The sequence below is a fragment of the Odocoileus virginianus genome, chromosome 26, assembly GCF_023699985.2.
Source record: "Odocoileus virginianus isolate 20LAN1187 ecotype Illinois chromosome 26, Ovbor_1.2, whole genome shotgun sequence".
Classification (NCBI taxonomy): Eukaryota; Metazoa; Chordata; class Mammalia; order Artiodactyla; family Cervidae; genus Odocoileus; species Odocoileus virginianus.
The window spans coordinates 28,491,665-28,515,575 of NC_069699.1; the positions used below are offsets into that span (position 1 = coordinate 28,491,665).

Here is a 23,911-nt window from a genome sequence, read left to right on the forward strand (position 1 = left end):
ACACGGGCTCATGCCAACAAGATGTATAAATGAGGCAAAATTACCCTCTGGACTCAACAAGCTGATCACCTATAAAAATACTCCTCTCAGAGCAACCTTAACAAGAGCAAATATATTTCCTTTAAAACATCAGCACTATCTTCTGATGACTTATGGAGCGCTCTCAGAGAAAAAAAAAATCATCTTTCCAGTCTGTCACAATTATTGAGCTGGAATCACTGGGTATATTTATACCTGTTTCAAACAAAGTATTGTTGGCTCATTTCAGGTTTAAATATTCCATTAGCTAAGTGGCAAGGAAGCTCATGTAACCCAGGAGGCCCTATGGTTCCACCTTAAGTATTATTCCTTTAGAATTTCTGTTACTGTTTTCAACCTTTTGAGCTCTTGCAAATGTATCTGGCATTCAGTTAAAGTGAGATTAATCCAAAGCAGATACAGCAGTAGCAAAGAATTGCTTTGTTGAAAGCCTACCCATTCAACATACTAAATTGTAAGCACATAGACACAAACAAATCCATAAATATCAATTATTTAAAATTATTTAAAATGCATAGTTTTATATAACTCATTTGACAAAAATACAAATGCCAATGTACTCTTAACAAAGAACTAAAATGACTAGTTTTATCTTTTGGCACTATAAAAGCATTTCAGAAGCTAAGAACCTAGAATCTCAAAGAGTCTTCATCTCCAATGACTAAGAACAAATTTTACGAAAACTTCCAACTCTTCATGGCTATAACTGTTCTTCTCTTTAAGTTCTTGGATCTCCAAAGTAGTGCTTCTTTGTTTTATAAACCTTAGGGAGAATGTTTGGACCATATAAGCACCTACAGGAATCTAAAGCATAAAGGGTGGATGTGATCATGGTTAATATTATTATTTTCTAAGTGAGATAGAGAATTCACCTGAGAGACACAAAGGATTTCAGCCAGGCTCAGGGGTTCTTTTTCTATGACAATCTAATTGATAGAGGCTCTTAAAGAGAATTAGGAGATTAATCTACCCAGCCGATGGAATGAAGACTAACACTCATCATCTACTATTGCAGTGCCCTCTAAATATGAAAGACCTCCTTAACAATGATAGCCAGCTAGAATCATATGCATCAGAGTCCCAGGGAGTGGAACAAAAGCCAAAGTGCCTTATCTTTCATCATACTTTGTCTTTTCTGTCCCTTCATTTGAACCTTGGCCTCAGTGGGGATTTCTGACCAGCCACTAGTCAGTAAGGGGAATTTCACTGGTACAAAATTCAGGTTACAGATGACAGAGATGGGATGCCTGTGGGCAATCTGTCTGTTGACTTGTTTGCCTCCTATAAATAGACCATAAAGACCCCAAAGGCACAACCATGACACATTCATCTTTTTGCTCCTGTATCTTTGTTAAAGGAAAGGACAGCAGGCTTCATGCCTCAATTCAAAATCTTACTCCAATCTTTTCTAGCTTAGAAACATACCAATGAATAAAGCACAGCACCCTCCCCCTCTAAACTACATTTTCCTTGCTAGTTAAACTGTACTTTTAATAACCTCCTCATTGGGTTACTATAGGAATTAAAGGAAAATTCATTTAAAGCCCTTAACCAAAGCTTCTTACAGTGTGGAGCAAATGTTAGTTATCACTATAATCTTTATAATACTTTCATTATTATAGCAGGTGCTAAGTGAATGAATGGATGGATGAATTGATGAGTGGAAGATGAAACTAACACCTATGGTTTATCCAACATCTGAAATTCTGTAATTGGATGAAGTTTCCAAAGAATTTCATATCTGAAAACTTACCTGAAAATATTTCACCATCCCTGGGTATTACTGTAACTGTTCTAGATGCAATATAATATAGAGGAAAGAGCACACAACTAGAAGCCAGGAGAACCAGAATTTAAACATGGCATTGCTTATCATCAGTTAGCAAACACCTCTCAACATTCTTTCAACCTTTACGCCAAATGCTATGTAAGTTCAGGAACACCAAGACACGGACATCTTTCCTCACAGTGAGAAAGACACACTCATAATGGAAGGACAGACAGAAAGGACATATTTCACAAGTCAAGAAAGGCTTCAGAGAAGTTGAAATGTCCATGAGGATGGGAAATGGAATTTGTTCATCCCCATCGTCCCTGAACCTGGCAGGTACAGGAGCATATGACAGGTAGTTGTTAGATAAATAAAGTACCATTTCCTCTGGGTTTGAGGGATGAGGAGAAGTTGCGTAAGGTAGGGAAAGAAGAAGGTAACTCGAAGCAGAGAGAATGGCTCTTATAAAGGGCATTCACAAAGTTGGGAGCCGCAAATGTCTGTGGGCATGGAGGGTGCTGTTGGGAGGAAAGGAACTGCAGATCAAAAAAGACAGTGGCTCTGAAAACACTGAATAGAAGGTGCTGTATAGTACAGCTGTATTACTTACACTGCTGATCGCTGCCATGATTTTCTGAGTTCTTCAGCATCCCATACGGTTCTGAGACGGGTTCCTCATCCAAACATTCACTGGCTCCAGCGTCTTCTTCAAAATGCCTGAAATCTCTCTTCCTCCTTTCTTTATGAAAATATTTTAGAGAATCACTGAAAGATAAAGACATAACAATACTTGCCTTCATCATTCTTTCATTAAACAAAGGAAACAGTTCTAACACTTTTCAAGGAATAAAATTATCAATGCATGCATACTGACCACTCCAGACACTAATGTTTCCATTGACAACTTTGGATTCTAATCCACATCATCACATTAGGACATTATAACATTCATTTTAAAGCACCCCATTTTTAATTGGTCATTTTGAAAGGGAATATTTTTTCAATGAAGAAATCTATTTTGCTCAGCTTTTACAAAAGTATTTTGCATTAAAATGCTCATTTAAGAAAACCTGAAAGATTCAGAAAATTTGGAAAACTCATGCTCATTACAAGAAGTTGGAAAATTCAGACAACACTTTTGTGAGTGGAGGTTTTATCTGAGAATCTTTCTTATGTATAATTTCCAGGTAACTGGCATAATGAAGAATAAAAATTAATAATGCAAAAGTTGCTTTATAATTATACCCAGATACCATCCTATAAGGAGACCAAATACTTCTAAACACTTCCTGGTTTCTGGCTCTGTCACCTCCAATCAGAGTTAGTTTTGAATGATGATATTCACTTCAGTGCTTTCACTGGAATTTAAAACTTATAACCATTAATTATTTCTCAGGACAACTATCATTCTTTCCTTGCCTCAGCACCTCAAAACTTGCGTTCCTAACTTTGTTCTTGCTTTCTTAGGAAGTGAAAGTATAACTTTTTTTTTTCCAAAAAAAAGTTTTGTTAGCTTTCTTCAGAGTAGTGTATCTTCTTCTGATGAAGTATTATGAGAACACCTTTGTATACTTTTTCACACAGAAAAGACAAACTGAATGAGTATAAAATGGTCAAGACCTAATCTTCCCTCAAATTAAAAAAAAAAAAATGTTGCACCACTGTTTTCTGGCACTTGACTTTGGACAAGAATGATTTGGGGACAACCTAAGAACAATTCTTTCTTATATGATCTAATTTTGCTTGTCTGGGTGCTTGAAAAATATTTTTATTTTTATAATTTAAAATGCTTTGCAGGATTGTTGGTCTCTTCTTAGTGAATTTTAGACAGACTCGCACTCGTAAATTGTTTCTGCTCAGGACATATATATCAAGATTATCTTTAAGCAAAGTCTGTATTTGAACTGTTTTGGTTTCTTCAGGCAACTATAGCTCTTAGGTGAGACTTATATGCTCTGACCTCTATATGTAGTGCCATTTTTTTATCAAGTTTAATCCTCTGTCCCTTAATTTTAAACTATGGGAGAGTTGTTCATATTTACCCTCTACATGAGCACTGATATTTGCTGTGGGGTCAGTTCTGTGTTTTACTGCTCCTAAGGCAGATTTTAACTCTGTCATAATGTTGACATCTTCAGAATCTCTTAATTCACTGTGTCCCTTTGGATCTATCCTGCAGGCTTTTCACCTCCATCTGTTTCCTCCTTAAGATTTTCTTGTCTTTTCTTCACAGAGTTCTTCAGGTAATGTAATGAAAACCTCAAACAATGCTTGAAAATCTTCTGCTTATTGCAACAAATCATATCTGGATTGGTTAGAGTGGCAAAAAAGACTACAGCTCTCCAATCAGATCAAAAAGCACACTTCTTCAAAGGAGAGGGAAGCCCAATTTTCCAGTTAATATAAAATATTCTTTTCCGGACCATGACTGGGGGTGGTGATGGGGAGGAACAGACATGGTTCATTTCCCTCTCAGCAGACCTAGCCAAAGTGCCAGACTGATTGGATTCTTCAGTTCAGTTCTAATGGGTTGATAGGTTGTATCAGTTTTTCCCAGAAAAATCAAACCCATAGTTTATGGGCATAAGCATTTTTTCCTTTTCTATCTTGTCTGAGGTGTTTGAGAAGGAAGCTAAGAGAAGTTCTATCAAGGATTGCTATAAAGACAATATTTTAAACTTGAAGCTATGACCACTGTGTCTATGTGACTTATGGAGACAATTTTTAAAACCTATCATGATTAATACATGGATTAAGTGGAGACTTTTTAAAATAAGACTTTTTTCCTTGAAATGGTCCAAACATTCCATAGAATTGTCCTATTATTTTTTTAAGACCTGGAAATGTAAACGGACTTTGTGCTAGTTTGTTTCAACTATTCTAAAATATATTCCAAATAGGCTACCTTCACATGCTAGAATACTGAATATTTTATGCTTGGACAAGGAGCAAACTGTAGGTCTTTCGCCAAGCACCGTCAATGCACTTGAGTATGGGTTACCAAAAACGCTGGAGAATTTTTTTTTTTTTTCTATTTATTGTTATAGCTTAAATCCTTGTGTCTCTGGTAGGCTTTAAGTGACATAAATATGCATTTCCATCTGCACGTCCTTGTCAGGAATAGTTCTGCTGGGAGGTGTTATGCCACCCAAGTACTTCCAGAATAGAGTCTGTTAATCCTGTTACCACTATAGAAACTCAGAGGAAAAGTCTACTCAGGCCACTACTGCGGCTGCTGTGGCTGTCAGTGTTCCAGCAGCCACACCCTCAGTACAGAAAGGAAGCCAAACAAGCTGGATTTTCCTTCAGGTGGAAGGGGATGCAGAGGGCTGGCCTCACTCTGTTATTTAGACCAGCAGTCTCTAAGCTTTTCTTGTAAATCACTATTAGTTAAAAAAAAAAAAAAAAGGTGGGGGGAATGAGCAAGCCCATCTTGGGTGCACGCGCACACACACACACACACACGTGGGCACAAACAATAGAAATATAAGCTGCCATATTAATTGCTATATACATTAAAAATACACCAAAATATCTATTATGTGAGCATTTCCTTTAAAAAATAAATATAAATAGCTGTTTTAACCTACATTGGATGGACTTGTACTCTATTGCTAAGTTGTTTCAGTCCTATCTGACTCTGTGCAACCCTATGGACTGCAGCCCACCAGCCTCCTCTGTCCACGGGAATCTCCAGGCAAGAATACTAGTGGGCTGCCATGCTCTCCTCCAGGGATCTTCCCGACCCAGTGTTCGAACCTGTGTCTCTTCCATCTCCTGCATTGGCAGGTGGATTTTTATCACTAGCGCCACCTGGGAAGCCCTGTCCTCTATTAGTGTGTGTATGTATAAGGAGGGAGACCACTGAGCTAAACTTCTACCAGATAGGCCACAAAGAACAGATCGTAGGCCCCACTTAGGCTTCTCATAGATGCCACAATACACTGGGCACACACAGTGGGCCAAAGGAGCTGTAAATGACCATGTGCTCTGCTCCTCCACTTATTCCTCCTGTTACCTCTTGCCCTTCCACCTAGTGTGGCTTGACTTCCAGCCTCCGGGCTCTCTGTACAGATGACATCCCTGTCCTGCATTTATCCAGGCATGTCATGGATGGGTATGAACCTGTCAAGACCTACAAGCCAAAAGGCATCCTGCAAAGTCTGTAAACAGACATGTCACCTCAGAGGCCTCAGGATACAAAGGCAAGAATCAGCTAAATAAACCAAATCCAACCATCAGTCATCCAAATAAATATTTTCCAACAAAAGTTTATGGATATATAAACCCAAAATGAATGTCTTTCACTGTCTAATTCCATATAATGCAGGAGAGCTCAGAATTACCCATGAATCTAGTTGTGGAACAAAAATTCTTCAGAAAGGCAATGAACATGAAAAAAAAAAAATCTCGCACTTCTCATGATAGTGAAAGACTGTCTTTTCATATATAGAAAACCGAAGACTTGGCTCAAAGTTCTGCTCGAATTGATAAAAATAAATTATTTTATTGGTAAAACCTAGAGTCAGCCAGAAAAAAGTATGCAAACTTCCCCCAATCACTATCAGTGTGGGTATAAATTGACATGATCCTTTTGGAAGGCAATTAGTAAATTACATGAAAAGCTTTAGAAATTTAACCATTAATTCAGTAAGTCCCTACTTATGACTTCAACCTATATAAACAGATAGATATATGAAAAGATTCATGAAAATGTTTAAGAATATTTATAATAGCAAAAATTGTCAAGAATCTACATTTTTATTGAATGGTAGAACTATTAAATGCTTTATGATATGTCACATAAGAAATGATATACATTATTTGATTTCTTATTTATTAAGTACCTATTATGTACCAGGCACCCTTTCAGGAGATTGTAATTAATAAATACAGACAAAGCTTTCATAAAGGTGATATTTCAGTCAAGGGTAGAAGAGACATATACTACATAATCAAGGAAATAAGTACACATGCAAAATATTTTTAGGGTAATAGAAAGTAGTAGAAAGCTGAGAGCTGAAGAATTGATGTTTTTGAACTGTGGTGTTGGAGAAGACTCTTGAGAGTCCCTTGGACTGCAAGGAGATCAAACAAGTCAATACTAAAGGAAAACAGTCCTGAATATTTGTTGGAAAGACTGATGCTGAGGCTGAAACTCCAATGCCTTTGGCCACCTGATGCGAAGAACTTACTCACTGGAAAAGACCCGATGATGGGTAAGATTGAAGGCAGGAAGAGAAGGGGACGACAGAGGAACAGATGGTTGGATGGCATCATCAACTCAATGGACATGATTTTAAGTAAGCTCCAGGAGCTGGTGATGGACAGGGAAGCTTGGCATGCTGCAGTCCACGGGGTCGCAAAGAGTCAGACACAACTGAGCGACTGAACTGAACTAAATAGAAAGTACTATGCAGATAATAAAACAGTGATGTAATAGAAACTGCTGGTGGTAAGAGCCTGGGATTATTTCATACAAGGATTTCTCAACATCTGCACTATTGACATTGAAAACCATATTCTTTGTGTAGGCTTTTTTTGTTGGGGGAGGGGTGTGATGGTTCCTGTGCATTGTAGGATGTTTATTTAGCAGTATTCCTGGCCGCTAGTCACTGAAAGCACTCATCCCACTCATGACAATAAAACACGTCTCCAACCATTGCCAACTGTCCCATGGGTGGCAAAATCTGACCCAACTGAGAGCCACTCCTTTAGATTTAGTGTAAGTAAGGCTTCTTTGAGGAGGCAACATCTGAGATGAGATGTATGCTTTAAAATAATCTTTAGGATATAGAGAAATATTAATGATATAACAGTAACATATATAATATAGGCAATAAAATGTTGATGCTGATCAAGGTTTATGTTCTTTTTAAATCTCTATCTAGACAGAGAATACAGCAAGATGGTAAGAAGCATAGATCTGTAGTCATGCTGCCTTAATCTCAATCCCAGTTCCACTGCTTTTAGTTAGGCGACCTTGGGTAAGTTACTTTATATCCCTGTGCTCTTTGGTCTTCATTCAAAGAATGGGGATGACACTAGTAGTGCTTAAATAAGTAGCAATAAATGAGTGTTAAGTACTTCTAGTATCATCCCCATGGTAACTCAGAGGGTAAAGCATCTGCCTGCAGTGCAGAAGACCAGGTTCGATCCCTGGGTCGGGAAGATCCCCTGGAGAAGGGAATGGCAACCCACTCCAGTATTCTTGCCTGGAGAATCCCAGGGGCAGAGGAGCCTGGTGGGTTACAGCTCATGGGGCTGCAAAGAGTTGGACATGACTGAGCAACTAACACGACTACTACTACTACTAATATTAAATGAGTTAATACCAACAACAGTTCTAGAAGAGTGAGTGAGTGACACATCTTGGAAGCACTGTATACAATATACACACATATATTATTATGTATACAATATACATATATATTATATCATAATACATTAAAGTTACATTAATATATATTCTAAATTTAATACACACTACATATTATAAATCTGATGTATATATAGATACATACACTAAATATATAAAGCAGATATTTCCATTGTCTTTTGGTGAAACAAATAAAACATGTTAATAATGGTAGAATTACAGGGGGTTTTATTTTGCTTGTCTTTTTGTATTCTTCACAGTTTTATAGACACAAATGTAAATGCTGCATTCACATCAAAATAAAAATAAATATTATTTTAGCACACAAGAGAGAATTTTTAGACTTTCACCAGGATCAACTGGCATACTGAGAGTGGGATAAGAGGCCAATAGAAGATGTGATCAGAAAAGCCTGTACCAGGGAAAATGAGTCAATTGTCAACTGAAAGTTGAGACACCCCACATTCAATCTGTCAGTCAATTCATCATTCATCTGAAATTTAACACGTGTTTTTTTGCCAGACACGGTGCTAGGTGCTGGAAAATCAGAGACAAATGGAGGTGCATTTTCTGCAAGGAACTCACAGCAGAAAGGGGAAGAGAAATACATCCCAAATTAACCACTGTACAATAAACAGAACTATAGGATATAATGAGGATACCAGCCCAGGTCTCTGGGGACTCCCAAAGGAAACAATTAGTTTCAGTTGGAGTGGGGAGTATTGTAGGAAACTTCACCTATGAGATGACACTTGCATTTGTCTTTGAGGGATAAGTTTGGAAACTGCAATCATTTGTTAAGAATTCTGGTTTTAGGCAAACACATAGCATGCTTCCTAATCAAACGCCAGCAAGATCACCTAGAGAGGAAAATCACAAAGGACAAAGAAGTTACACTTCAGAAAAGTGTCTTGATCTCGTATCAGAGTGCCTGGTTTCATAAAGTAATTTGTGAAAATAAAGTCTGACTGTCATAGGAATTAGAAGGCATAAGTTCAAGTACTAGCTCTGCCCCTTACCAGTCGGGTAATCTTGGGCAAACCATTAAAATCTCTGACCCTCAATCTACTTCCTCATTCATATAATAGTGATAATAATACTTTGCAATAGTGTTGTGAGCGTCAAATGAGATAATGCAAGTAAGAGACTTTCAGTGACATTCAAATAGTTGGGATGATAAGCTGTGATGGCTTTAACATAATAGAGACAATTGTGAATAATTATAATTTTTAACATTTATATTTAAATACAAACAGTAAGAAAAGATATCAACTGTATACACAACACCAATTAGACATGAGTTTATAGCCTGATTGGTTCCATTTATTTTTTCAGAGCTCTTAACCTATTACTAATCCAAGTGCATCAAGCTATAAAAACTTTATTCAATTCTTTCCCTAAGATAACATAATCTTTATTTCTTGAGACACTTTATACTAACATTAAACTGAAAGTAACTGGATAAAAATGAAATGGAGACTCATAATTGCAAACTGTTTTCATGTTGAAAGAAGATTCAACCACATTCTAGGACTGAATTTCTCTTGCTACAGTTTTAGGATTGAGCTATAAAAGTATATCACTTAGCCTATGTCTGCCTACCAGTGCAAAGTATAGTGGCAAACAGAAAACAAAGGTAATTATCTAGAAGCATTAGGCCAAAATTTCCACTTCGGCCCCCCAAGACTGAAGTTTCTTTGCAGGCAGCAGGGAAACCTAGGACGGTGCCGTGTTTAAATTTCTCTTAATTTTCTCAGGATTCCCCCCGAATCCTTTTCACCTTAAACACTCAGTCCTATCATGTCTGGAGAAATGGTACTTGCTTGCTTTTTCTCTCTTTAAAAGAGAGATTTACTAAGGCTGATTGAAAAGGCTTTACATGTTCTCTTGTCATGGCCCTTGATAAACATTTCATCTAATATTTTTTGAGACAGTTTTACTTGAAGCACTACAGAAGACAAGTCAAAACAATAATACATAAAATCTGCTGCTTTACTTGAGTGTCTTAAAAAACAAACAAACAAAAAAAACCCTGAATGTCTTTAAAGGACATCTAACCAGAATTGGCATCTGAAAAATTAAAGAAAAAGAAGATCCCATATACTTAGTTCATTTATTTCTCCATTAAAAAACATTAAAAACTCCAGTACTTTGGCCACTCGATGCGAAGAAGTGACTCATTGGAAAAGACCCTGATCCTGGGAAAGAATGAAGGTGGGAGGAGACAGGGACGACAGAGGATGAGATGGTTGGATGACATCACTGACTCAATGGACATGAGTTTGAGTAAACTCTGGGAGTTGGTGATGGACAGGGAAGCCTGGCATACTGCAGTCTATGGGGTCAAAAAAAGTCAGGCATGACTGAATGATTGAACTGAACAGAAAAAACAAATGTAATGAACATAAGATTTTATGTGGTCCTATCTAACAGGATATAACAATGGCACATTCCAAGAATTACTGACTGCCATTCATCTCAGAAGGTGAGATACTTAGGAAGCCTTCAACTCTCATGAGTAAACTATCCCACTTGGCTCTGAAAAAAGAAAATGTGTGTTTTTAAAATACAATGTCTTTGAGTATCAGTTACCTTTAATTACCCTTTTGTCACTACTAGGGAATCCTTATTGTCCTCATTTTGTTCTGTCGTTAGTCATAGTATCAGATCTCAAACTTAACTCAGTTTAAGAAAAACAGTGCTCTACACATCAGGAAAATGATTCTAGCTCTTTCTAATAATTTTTCGCCATGTGTTTTTTCTATTTTGTGTATTGTGTCATTACCAATGACACAAGCTGTGGAGAAGACAGTTCATATATTCTAACAACAAGATATCACTTCTGACTTTTTGTGAACTTTACAAACTTTACACACTATGGGAGAAACTTTTTTTCTTACCTGTACAGTGTCAGCTTACTAATCATACTTATTTGTTAATGGCTTGGTAACTTATACTTACAGATGCCACTTCTCTGTTTTGATCAGATTTCAACTACAGATAATCACTGTACTAAATTCTAAGTTAGAGGATAATTTAAATCCAAAGGAAAATATAATTCATCATCACAGCTTTAAAAACTAGTCCAAATGTTTGAAATGCACACTCACCTTAAAGTTTTGGTGCAGAATTGAAATGAAAATCATCCTTCCTTAAAGTCTTATCTAATAATTTTCATAGAGACTTCTGGAGTTTATTGCTCAGAAGGAAAACTTAAAAACAAGCTAATTCTTTTCAAAAGGCAATTTGTCAATAGAACTGAGTTAAGCCATTGAGAATAAGAGAATGGGAAAGAAAGAGTTACTGACATGTTGTGTGTATGCATGATGCGCAGGTGCTTTATTCTGCTTTTTTATGAGTAATATGATCAGGAAAATACTGCTCATGATATCACTTTGATTACAGTGTATAAGATGTCTTGGGAGAATGGCTATTATAGTTGAGATCAATGGTACTGAAATACAGGCCAATCTTGTTTTGTTTTGCTTTGCTGTAGAGTGCTTCACAGATATGCATTTTTTACAAGTTGAAAAGTGTGTTAGTTGCTCAGTTGTGTCCAACTCTTTGCCATCCATGGACTGTGGCCCACCAAGATCCTCCATCCATGGGATCCTCCAGGCAAGAATATTGGAGTGGGTTGTCATTTCCTTCTCCAGGGGGACCTTCCTAACCCAGGGATTGAACCTGGGTCTCTTGCATTGCAGGCAGATTCTTTACCATCTGAGCTGCCAAGGAAGCTGGTCTATGGCAATTTTGCATCAGATAATTCTATCAGAGTCCCTTCTTCCAACAGTAGCTTCTCACTTTAAGCCTCTGTGTCACATTTTAATAATTCTCACAGTGCATGCTGTGCTAAGTCATGCTAGGTTGCTTCAGTCAAGTTTGACTCTGTGTACCCCATGGACTGTAGCCCACCAGGCTCCTCTGTCCATGGAGTTCTCCAGGCAAGAATACTGGAGTGGGTTGCTATGCCCTCCTCCAGGGGATCTTCCAACCCAGGGATTGAACCTGAGCCTCACATTTCCTATAGTGGCAGGCAGGTTATATACCTGGGTATTCTCACAGTATTTCAAACTTTTTCGTTTTTACTGTATTTGTTATGGTAATCTGCGATCAGTGATCTTTGAGGTGACTATGACAAAAAGATTAGAACTCACGGATGCTTAGCATTTTTTAGCAATGAAGTATTTTTAAGTAAGGTATGTACTTTGTGTTTTTAGACAAAATGCTGTTACACACTTGACAGACTATAGTATAATGTAAACATAACTTTCATATGCGCTGAGAAAGCAAAAGATTCACATGACCTGCTTTACTGTGATAATTGTTTCACTGTGGTCTTTTGCAACAGAACCAACAATATCTCTGAGGTGTGCCTTGGAATCCAGAATTAAGGGCACAGAAGATTAAACCTGACTGGTAATTGTGCAAGTGAAAAACAGAGATGGACTTGTGAGACATTTAGAAGGAAGAACAAATGAGAACTGGTAAACGATGTGATAGAGGGACACACGCGTGTGTGTGGTGTGTGCGCGCAGTTGCTTAGTCATGTCCCACTCTTTGCAACCCCATGGACCGTAGCTCGCCAGGTACCTCTGTCCATGGAATTCTCCAGGCAAGATTACTGGAGGGGTTGCCATTTCCTACTTCAGGGGATCTTCCCAACACAGGGATCAAACCCGCATCTCTTGCGCTTCCTACATTGGCAGGCGGATTCTTTACCACTGCACCAGGTGGAGGGATGGAGCAAATCAAAGAATACTTTTAAGAAATCATGTAAATCCATGGCTGATTCATATCAATGTATGGCAAAAAACCACTACAATATTGTAAAGTAATTAGCCTCCAACTAATAAAAATAAATGGAAAAAGAAAGAAATCAGCAAAAGGATAATACTTTGAAAAGAAATTAAATTATGAATTCTTCAGGGATATCCAGGAATATCAAGTTCAGGGAGGAGAATGAAAGGCCAAGTAGAAAGAGGCAAAACAACTATAATAATTTGGAAATAAAACATCCAATAGTCAGCTGCATGTTTAAGACTGCAATTTGTGATGACTGTGGGTCTCTTGAGGACCAAGACTATCTGCTCTTAGTCTCTGAAATCCCAAGCATATCCAGGCACACAGTTTATGTGCCTGGCTGACTGACTGCATAGAGATTTGGTAATCAACTGCACAAAGAAAATGAGTTGTGAGTGTGAATTAAGACCAAGGAACAAAGCAAGGAACTAAAAGGACAAAGTTTGAGGAATACTGAAGGAATGGGAGGGGAGAAAAGAAACCAGTAACAGAGATACGAAAGCTCTGTCAAAGAAGTAAACCCAGAGAAAGAAAGGGGAGTGGAAGGGAAGAAAAAAACAAGAATGAATCAGAGGAGTGTCTGTGGGGCAGGGTGGGGGTAATGCTACTTATTCTTAATTTGAATTCATACATATATATACACACACACTCTGAAGATGCACCAATGCAAAAATTCAAAGTCACAGTTAGTGAGCAAAAATGAAAATCATTAAAATGTTTCCTTAAAAACTTCAAGTAAATAAATTAATATCTCCTGTTACATTGATTCATCCATTGCATGTGGGTATTCAATAAATGTTAATTGAAGTAAATTAATAACATTTGCTCAGTGGTAATAAAAAATTAATTAACTGTCTGTCTTCCCTGTTACTCGCATTTATTCCCATTGCTTCTGCAATTACTTCTACCCAAACAGAAATTTTCTATTTCCTTGACTTTCAGTATACACTAATATTTTTCCCCAACAATACAGATGAACTTCTAATTTTTGTCCTAATTTTTGTGATCTTTTTCCTGTTGAAAAAAATTATTTTCTCTAAGTTAATGTCAAGAACTATGTATAACATCCCAAATATAGTTTCACAAATTCCTTATTTAATTCCAAAATAGTTTTCTCTGCAGAAGATGTGATACCACTTTTTATGTGTTTCTCCTTTTAGCTTATGTTACTTTATAATACTTTGGGTACAAAGTCAAATAACACCACAAAAGAAGGAATCTGGGGAAATCATTGTTAGCACTCCATCTACAAAAGACGGAAGATGTCAGTAACATTCACCCAAAATTGTGACTCATTTCAGATGTCAGAATTCTGGGTTGAACAGACTGGGTTCTGAAATGTGTGTTTGTCAGATGATTTTCTAATGAGTAACAGATAGTTCCCACTGGGGAATGGAAAAAAATAAAAATATAAACAGATATAGAATTAAAATAACTTTATGAATGGCAGCTTAACTTCTCTATAAAATTCTCTCAGTACAAGCCCAGTGTCTCCAAATGGTTGCTTAATGTAGTACACCACTTAGATTCAAAATGCTATACTTAAAAGTGTCGAGAAATTAAAAAGAGAATCATATACCACTTGGCTGTATACTGTATTCTCCGCATGTTCTTACATTCCAGTAACCTCTATCCAACTTTTTTTTTGTTACTGAATTACTTTGTGCAAAAGCAATTTACATTACATGCTGCCTGACTACGTGTGATAATTTGCACTGATTGTTAATTAATTCTGTAAGCAAATAGCTGCTCTAATCTCTATACTCATCAAGCTTTGTTATCTATCAGCTTTTCCTGAGGATAGAGAAGCTGCAACTAAACAGGCAGGATTCCCTAAATGTGCAAGAAGGTAGTCCTACTTTTTAAAGACTTGCTGAGGGAGAGGTATATCTACAAAGTGATGTTATTTGCAAGGCTTGATTTCTGGTAGGTGACACATCAAGGGATTTAGAGTGAAAAGGGTTTTGCTGATGTGCAGTTCCAGGGGTGAGGAAAGAGAGATAAAAGCTAAGAACAAATTGGAGGAAATACTGAGTAATATAAAGAGACAGGGATAAGAGCAACGTTTTTGGAATCCAAACGGCCTGGGTTCAAATCCCAGCTCTATCATTTACCAACAAGGAAGCTTCAGGCAACTTATCTAAATAAACTTCCTAAGCTTTGGTTTTACTCATTCATCTGTTAACTTGGGGTACCAATTTATACATTTCCCATGTATTCTGGAAGGCTGACAAAAACTGCCTCCTAGTGTCTCTGTGATGCTTAAATAAGGTACATAGTGGTAACACAGAACACTTGACATAAAATGTATAGAATTCTGTGTGTGTGTGTGCGCATGCGCGCACGCACACACACATTTAAGGCAGTGGTTTGGTATTCAAAATGGGTGATTTTAACCCTTGGAGGAAATCTGGCAATATCCACAGACATTTTTGTTTATTGTATCCTGGGGCAATTGGTGTTGCTGGCATCAGGTAGGGAGAGGACTGGGATGTTGTTAAACATTCTATAATTTCCCTGTGACAAAGAATTATCTGGCCCCAAATGTCAGTACTTCTCAGAGAAAGCATAATTTGAATGACTATTTGTGATTATAGGTGGTTAGTCGACACTTTGATATCCAAGCAAGAAAAATATTCTTTTTTATCATTATCATCATTATCTTAAATCCACGAACCTCTCCTGAGTTAGAATCCAAGAGTTTCTCAATCTGTTGAGCTAATTCTATCAATTCAATATTACATTGTTATTACTGTTATTCAGTTGCTAAGTTGTATCTAACTCTTTGCAACCCCATGGACTGCAGCACACCAGGCTTCCCTGTCCTTCACCATCCCCCCGAGTTTGCTCAAACTCATGTCCATTGAGTCTGATGCTATCCAGTAACTAACTCATTCTCTGTCACCTCTCCTCCTCTTGCCATCAATTTTTCCCAGCATGACAGTCTCTTACAGTGAGTCAGCTCTTTGCATCAGGTGCCCAAAGTATTGGAGCTTCAGTTTCACTATCAATCCTTCCAATGAATATTCAGAGTTTATTTCTTTTAGGATTGACTGGTTTGGTCTCCTAGCTGTCTAACAGACTCTCGAGAGTCCTCTCTTGAGAGTTGGAAAGTTAAAAATGAGGTTAGAAAGCATACATTCTGCAGTGCTTAGCCTTCTTTCATGGTCCAACTCTCACATCCATATATGATTACTAGAAAAACCATAGCTTTGACTATATGTACCTTTGTAGTCAAAGTGATGTCTCTGGTTTTTAATATGCTGTCTAGGTTGATATTACATTAAATGTGATCAACAATAGATACTTTCCTGAACCCCCGTTTCTGCCAATCCCTTTTAAGGTGAATCAAACTGAATCCAAGAGATTTAAAGCCAAGAGCATAAGAGACAGAAAATAAAAATTAAGCACTGCTGAAAGTCAAGTCTATTTGGAGGCTCAGAAAGAAACAAAAAAGGCTGAAGACAATTGTGTGTGCAATACTGTCAGCTCTCACACCAGTTAGGAGCCTTTGGAGAGCAACTGTTTCATAATTAGCTTCTGAAAATCACTGATGTACCTATCAGTAGCCTGTTCTCTTCTTTTTCCAATCTCAAAAGCAGAAGGTCACTATGGCAGTGGTTCCCAAACTTGTCTGCATGTTGGAATCTTCTGGGGAGCTTCCAAAATCTCTGAGGAACTGTAATCCAATCTGTTAGAGTAGAGGGGGTGCCTGATCTTTAAAATATTTCCAAGTTTTAAAAGATTTCCAAGATGATTCTACTCTGTGGATAGGTCTAGGAACCCCTGTCCTAGCAGGTGGGATCAAATAGAGATTTCCATCTGCTTCAAACTAAGAAGCAACTTCTGAAAGGACCATGAAAATGGAGTTGGCAGGAAGATACTTCTTGCATTGAGCATCCTAAGCACAGGAAAATTAAACCAGGTTGCCAACTCTTTTATTGATCTCAGTCACTCAGTGAGCATTACTGAATCAGGGACTGGGCTGGCTAGTGATGGAAAAGGAAATTCTCCAGAAATCATCTTCACTATCTCCCAATAGTGCTGCCCGATCCCCAGGACTGGGGCTTGTTTAGGTCTGGAGAAGTCCCTGGGAATCAGTCTGGATGTATGTTTCACATCTGTTAACCCTTCTCTCCATCTCTGGATCACTTCACTGGTGCAAGTAAGCAATATTTTGCACCACTGCCCTGTCTGGTCTCTCTCTCTAACCTCATTTTGTGGTATGCTTCTGTTGTACGCTCCTCAACGTTTTACTGCATTGCTGATTTGTTAGACATTTCTTTCTTTCTTTTTTTTTTTTGACATTTCTAAAAGCCAGTGACCATACTTCTGTTGTTGTTGTGTTAGTCACTCAGTCATGTCTGACTCTCTGCGACCCCATGGACTATAGCCCACCAGGCTTCTCTGTCCAAGGAATTCTCCAGGCAAGAATACTGGAGTGGATTGCTATTCCCTTCTCCAAGGGATCTTCTTGACCCAGGGACTGGCCCTGGGTCTCCTGCATTGCAGGCAGATTCTTTACTGTCTGAACCACCAGGGAAGCCCCAGTCAGGCAGCACTGAATCCTCAGGGCCCAGCCCAGTGCTAACACCCTCAGTTATTATGCGGGAATCAGTAGACAAACATAGGAGTTGGGAAACACTCGAAGCATCTAGGTTTTCTCAGTCTTCCCTGTGCCTCTCCAAACCAGAATCTCAAAGACCTTGCTAGATGTTCCCTGCCAGGTTGTTATATGGAAATAAAAGCCTGTTCCCCAGGAAGCACACCCTCAAAGCCACAAAGACTATCACCTTTATAAGGACCTAACAAATGGCAAAGCAGAGAAAAGACTGGCAACTAAAGAGTCTTCAAGGGCAGACACAGAAATGAGCTTATAGGCTGGTTATGTGTGACCCCATTTCTTATACAGGGAAGGAAACCGAGGTCTGTAAAGACACAGAAATGCAATAACTTGATTGAGACCATACACACTATTAAACAGTACTGTCCAGCATTTAAAAATCCTTTTATTGGCCAAAAAGTTTGGTTCAGGTTTCTCAATGAGATGTTAGAGAAAAACCCAAACCAACTTTTGGCTAACCCAATACTACTTCTGAGATCCACAACACATTATGACAATAAGCTGACAACATTTTATGAGATTTTTGTTAATTATAGTGAATGAATGCCTTGCTTCTCCCACCCATTACTACAAAGACCACCATGGAAACTAGTGTTACAAATTACCATGAAATGTGAAAATTGCAATGTGTTTTAAATTTTATAATTATTGCACTTTTATTCTTACATATATTTTCATTCAAAATAATCCTATTCAGTAATGTTTCATACTTTCAAATAAGATTTTAATCTTGTAAAAGTCTAGCATGGGAATTTGTCTGCAAACATCCATTTTTAGATCTCTAGGTCATGTCAACTACAGCAGGTCTCTGTATGTGTGTTTTCTTTTTTCATCTAGATGTGCAACTCACAAATGAAAAGCAGGCAGATGAGAAAGCCATTAATGCTATCGTTATAAATTCAGTATCCGAATTCAATATCACAGATGGACCAGCCAAGGAAACCCCCAGTGAGAAAAAACTGTCAGAATCCAGCATATCACTGTCCTCCCTTGAAGAAAGGCAGACGAAATTTTCCTACCTCCAAAATGATACTTCAGTTCATCCGAGAGACACTGATGGTATGTTTCTCACAATCAACCCATCTCTAAATAAAGCTCCCCAACCCCCGGCCCCTGGAAAATCATCACATATGCTGTTGGGGGGGGGGAACGTCTTTATGAATATTAAACAGGAAGACTTTGATTTGAAAACTCTGCTGAATGACACATGTCAAGGTCACCTTGCAATTACGAGGTGCTTGGCAGGTTGTTTGCTCTCAACGGTGGGAGTCTGAGGCAGAGTGTTTTAAATAGCTCGAGTGAGGTATAATCATCCTTGCCGTGGAGCGTTGAAGTAAATTTTAAAAATGGCCAATTTTTTTCTCTTCTTGGATCTGGAACTATTCAACCTTTGAGTCTAGACTGAGAGGACTGAGAGGAGAAGGCAGAGTGGAATAGTATCAAAAAGTTGAAAAAGTGTAAAAATAGACTTCTTTAACTATAAGGATGCTGATATCAGCAGCTTGTGGGAAAAGGTTGGTTCCTCTGGTAACACTATCTCCTAGGCATTTGAATCAGTGTAAAGCTACACCAAACCATCCCGATGTATAACATAAGAGGCATGTTTCATTTGCAAAACCAATTTCAAACTGAGCTGATGTTAAATGATCAGCATAGTCAAGTTCAAAGTAATGGACTTCAGACTAAGACATATGGAATTTTAGTCAGGCTAACTTTGCAGTGACCTTTACAGAAGATGCAAATCATTTAAGAGCTTTATAATATTCCATATTGATATTTGCATTTAAGGAAAACTCAAAGTTTCTCAAAGGAAAACATAACAGGGTATAGTTTCTGGTCTATATTTAAATTCATATTTGCCTTTCAAAATAAGACAAAAAATGAAATGAACTCTGTATAACAGGAACTTTGAAATCACATCAGCTTAATTCCTGACTCAAATTTATTCACTGTATAAAACTGGATAAAGTTTTACCACCTATGAATCTCAGACTTTCAGTTATATAATGGTGCTGGTAACACACCGTACCGTGTTTTGAAGATCAAATGAAATAGCATGGGTAAAACATCCAGGACAAAGTCTATCACATAATAGGTGTCCAACTTTTGCTTTTATTATGATTACGGGTTTAAAAAGTAAGGAAAAGATTTCTAATACATGTTATATATGATCTTGTGAAAATGCTGTCATGGATGCTTCAGACTAGAAGCTACAGACAGGACCACCTGCAGCTGCCAGGTGATAATGCGAATAATGAAGCCTGGAGGTAAACAATAGGGACTGGTGAGTATCATGGCAAGGTGAAGAGTGCTACCTCTACTCAGCTCCAACTAATTGTTGCCAGAAGGAAAAAGAGGTTCAGAGTCGCCAGACCTAGAATGTTACATGCAACCTCTCAATTTGTAAGTGTTGGCAACACTTATGATGTTGCCAACTTCCTTTATAAAGCCCCAGATACTCACAACAAGATATGGATTTTGGCTAACTTTGGCCTGTAGACTGCCAGGTTATGACCTTGAGTCAAGATGATGTCCATATTTCTGGTTTTGCTAGAGCCTGATGCTAATCAAGAAGACAGGCAATACAACAGAGTTCTCAGCATTGTGACAGTAAAGAATTTTGTCAAATCGTGTCAGGGTTACACAGCTCTTATAATGATTCCAGAATCAGGAATTCCCATTATATGTATCCACACACACACGTACAACAGAACCACTCTGACCTGTCTTATCAGGTATCTTGGCAGGATGAGAAGGACAATGCAGTCAGCATGTTTCCTGAACCCTTGTATTCTCAGGGAAGACTCAAACGACTATTCTATTAAAACAGCAACTCCACTCTGGTGCCTCATGTAGGAAAAAAACAACTATTCACTCTACAAAAGAGCAAAGGAGATTCATGAAGACCACTGAATTACACTGTCTTGTTAAGGCCTGGACCAAGGCTACTCTGGTCCAGGAAATTCCAATATTAAGCTAACAACCTAGGTAATAGTTTACCCTTCATTTCCCTAGTTGTAAAAAAAAAAAAAAAAATCTCCCTACCAAGGTAAACACTTTTGGTATCTGGTTAAAAGAGAGAGTAAAACATCCAGGCAAGGGCCCACAAACAGTGTGAAGAAACTCTTATTATCCTAGACAGCAAACATCAAGGAACTAAAATAGTTAAATCAGATTCACTTCATTTTAGGAAATTTTGATAGTAATTAATTTAAGGATGCAGAAATTGAGAGCTGGGGGTCATTGTTCATACTGAGATAAATACAGAAATAGCTTTCAGGAACAGCAGGGGAAACAGAAGGGAAAAGAGAAGATTGCATCCACTTTCATGTAGTTTGTGGTTAATTTATTTTCAAATATATAAATGAGTGCATAGGAATGGATGCTTAATTGCTAATATCTATTATTTATATACATTGCCCCACTTAAAACAAGGATGGAGAAGCCTCACACATGCAGATTTTGTAAAATGTGCTACATCCATTAGCACAGTTCATGGTGTGTGCTCTGATGGGAATTTAAGAAGGATCTTTACTGCACATCACACACTATGTGCTGCGACATTATTATTAAATCATGGCTCATCCTGTGTGGTCCCACTCCTGAAGAAAAGGGGAGAAGTCCAGAGCACTATCTGTGCTTCTGCTTCTATGTTCTGACTGTAAAAGCATCCCGGTGGATGATAAAACCAGGGATATACATGCTATGAGAAAACAGGCTTCTTAAAAAGAATCCTGAGAATATACCTAATGGATGTATAATTTTGAATCTGAGGTGTCTCATCCAAGTGGAAGAGGAAGATCATAAATATAAGACACCTCAAAAGAATAGTCTTAATTACACCATGGACTACTGAATAAAATGATTACATTTTCTACACTGTAAATTTCATACAATTAAATGCAATAGTGTCACCTTATAAAATGTTTCAATTTTATAATTATTTCAGTTCATTTGCTCAGAAAAAAACATAAGCACAAATTTACTAAGTATCACCCAAATCTAGTCATTCTAGTTCTAAAGAACTACCTTGAATGTTAGTTGTGCTTGTCTGAACTTAAATAGATCTTGACATATTTAAGTAGCTATTAAAATTGATAAAATCAGGGATGATACCCCAGCTAGCGAAAGGCAGTCACACTTTATCTGTTTCCATTCTGCATTACAGACTTTTTTGAGGAACTTAATGTTGGGGGAATGGGAGCCAATTTTTATACTTTTGAACCAAAAATGTCCAGTAACCAGTTGGAGCCACCATGTCATGAATCTTGTTATTAATGCCAAATTCTCTCAGTGACAGAACATTAACCATAATGTACCAGAATATGGGGTTTGGATGAGGTTCATCTTGTCTTTTGTTTTTAATTTTGTTTTGGGAGAAGAGGATAGGATTTTTTTTTTTAAATCTGTATTTTTTTAAACCATGTTCTTGCCACTTTGGAAAATGATTCCCAAAGATGCAGGAGGTATGCTTCTGGAATTGAGTGTGATAGGGACCATAGAGGGCAGCTACAGCTGCTAGTTCCGCCCTCCTCCTCATTCCAGACATGGTGGTGGCAAGAACAATGACAGCTAGAAGGGCAAACTCAGAGATGACAGGGTCGTGAATGAGGGACTGACCTCAGGCACACTAGTGGAAATTCCTCCGCACTGTTACCTTCTCCATTGTAACTAAATGTGATCCTAATAAGGCAGATTCTGCCTCTCCTTATCCCCCATATTTATTTTTTTATTTTGTGGCTGTGTGGTGAAGCACGTGGGATCCTAAGTTCCCTGACCAGGGATCAAACCTGTGCCCCCTGCATTGGAAGTGCAGAATCTTAACAACTGGACCATGAGGGGAGCTCCCTGCCTCTTTAAAACTGAAGTATGCTTGATTTCCAGGACTGTGTTAGCTTCAAGTATAGACCATAGTGATTCAGTATTTTTGCAGATTATACTCTATTATAGGATATAACAAAATAACAGGTATAATTTCCTGTGCTGTACAGTATATCCTTGCTGCTTACCTATTTTATATACTGTAGTTTGTGTCTGTGAAGCCCATACCCCTAATTGGCCCCCACCTTCTATCTCCCCTTTAGCAACCACATTAAGATAGGGTGTACATATACAATGGAATACTGCTGCTGCTGCTGCTAGGTCGCTTCAGTCGTGTCTGACTCTATGCGACCCCATAGACGGTAGCCCACCAGGCTCCCCCGTCCCTGGGATTCTCCAGGCAAGAGTAATGGAGTGGGGTGCCATTGCCTTCTCCACAATGGAATACTACTCAATCATAAAAAGAATGAAGTACTGGCATTTGCAACAACTTGGATGGACCTACAGAGTATTATGCTTATTGAAGTAAGTCAGGCAGAGAAAGACAAACTTTATATGTGGAACCTAAAAGTAATACAAATGAATGTATATACAAAACAGAAACAGATTCTGCCCCTTAAATAGCCAATATTCTAATTACACTTGGAATGGTCCGGAGGCTGCAACCGTCCTTCAGGATCATGAGATTCACAGTCTTCACAGCCTCCATGCGCCCTATGGGCGAAAGCAAAGAGGAAATAAAAGCGCCCTAAGAGGGGTTTGTCAGGGCTTCTTGCTCAAAGGCAAATACCACATTCACCTGAATGGCCTGAAAGTCTCAGATCTCCTTTAACCCAGGTTTAAGGAAGGAAGAAGTGAGAAATGAGATGGGTATCCTGACAGAAACACGCGGAGACTATGCTGTGATGTCAGGTAGTTCAATTAAAGGAATTTAATACATAATGAATGTGTTGCAAAGGTATGGAGACAGCTGAAAAGCCAAGTGAGGAAATTAGCAATAATAGGAAAGCTCTGCCACCTCTTCTTTTGTTCCCTCCGGTCTCCAGTAGATCATCAGCACGGACATTAGCTCCTCGGCAACTAGTAACTATTAGTAGACAAAAGAGAAGTAAGTGGCACTAGCAGAAGCCACAGAGAAGGGCATTTGGAAAAAGATAAAACCAAAGAGAAGATTCAAAGCAGAGGGCTTTGTAGCCAGAGGTTAAGGATTTAGGACCTAATTCTAAAGGGAGAGTGAGGTGTTCTCATTTATGATTTTAAATATCACAGGGGCTAATGAATTTGAGGTGGGCTCATGTGGAAGCAGTGTCCTGGACAGGAGGCTGTTTCCAGGGACCTGATGGTGGCTACAGCTAAGACAGTGGACAGAGGCTGACGAGTTTAAAATAGGAATCTGCAAAGGAATCAGTGAAACTCAGGAGAGAACTGGTTGGGGACGGTATGGTGAGGAAAAGAAAAATGACAGGAATGAGTT

General features: G+C 38.2%; 1 protein-coding gene across 1 annotated transcript in view; it reads left to right on the forward strand.

The window, feature by feature from the left end:
• MDFIC2 (MyoD family inhibitor domain containing 2) overlaps nt 1–23,911 on the forward strand; it is a 108,416-nt gene that overhangs the window by 78,806 nt on the left and 5,699 nt on the right. Inside the window, exon 4 of the mRNA XM_070456145.1 lies at nt 18,454–18,675. Coding sequence (XP_070312246.1) covers nt 18,454–18,675 — 222 coding nt within the window. The remainder of the gene's footprint in view (nt 1–18,453; nt 18,676–23,911) is intronic.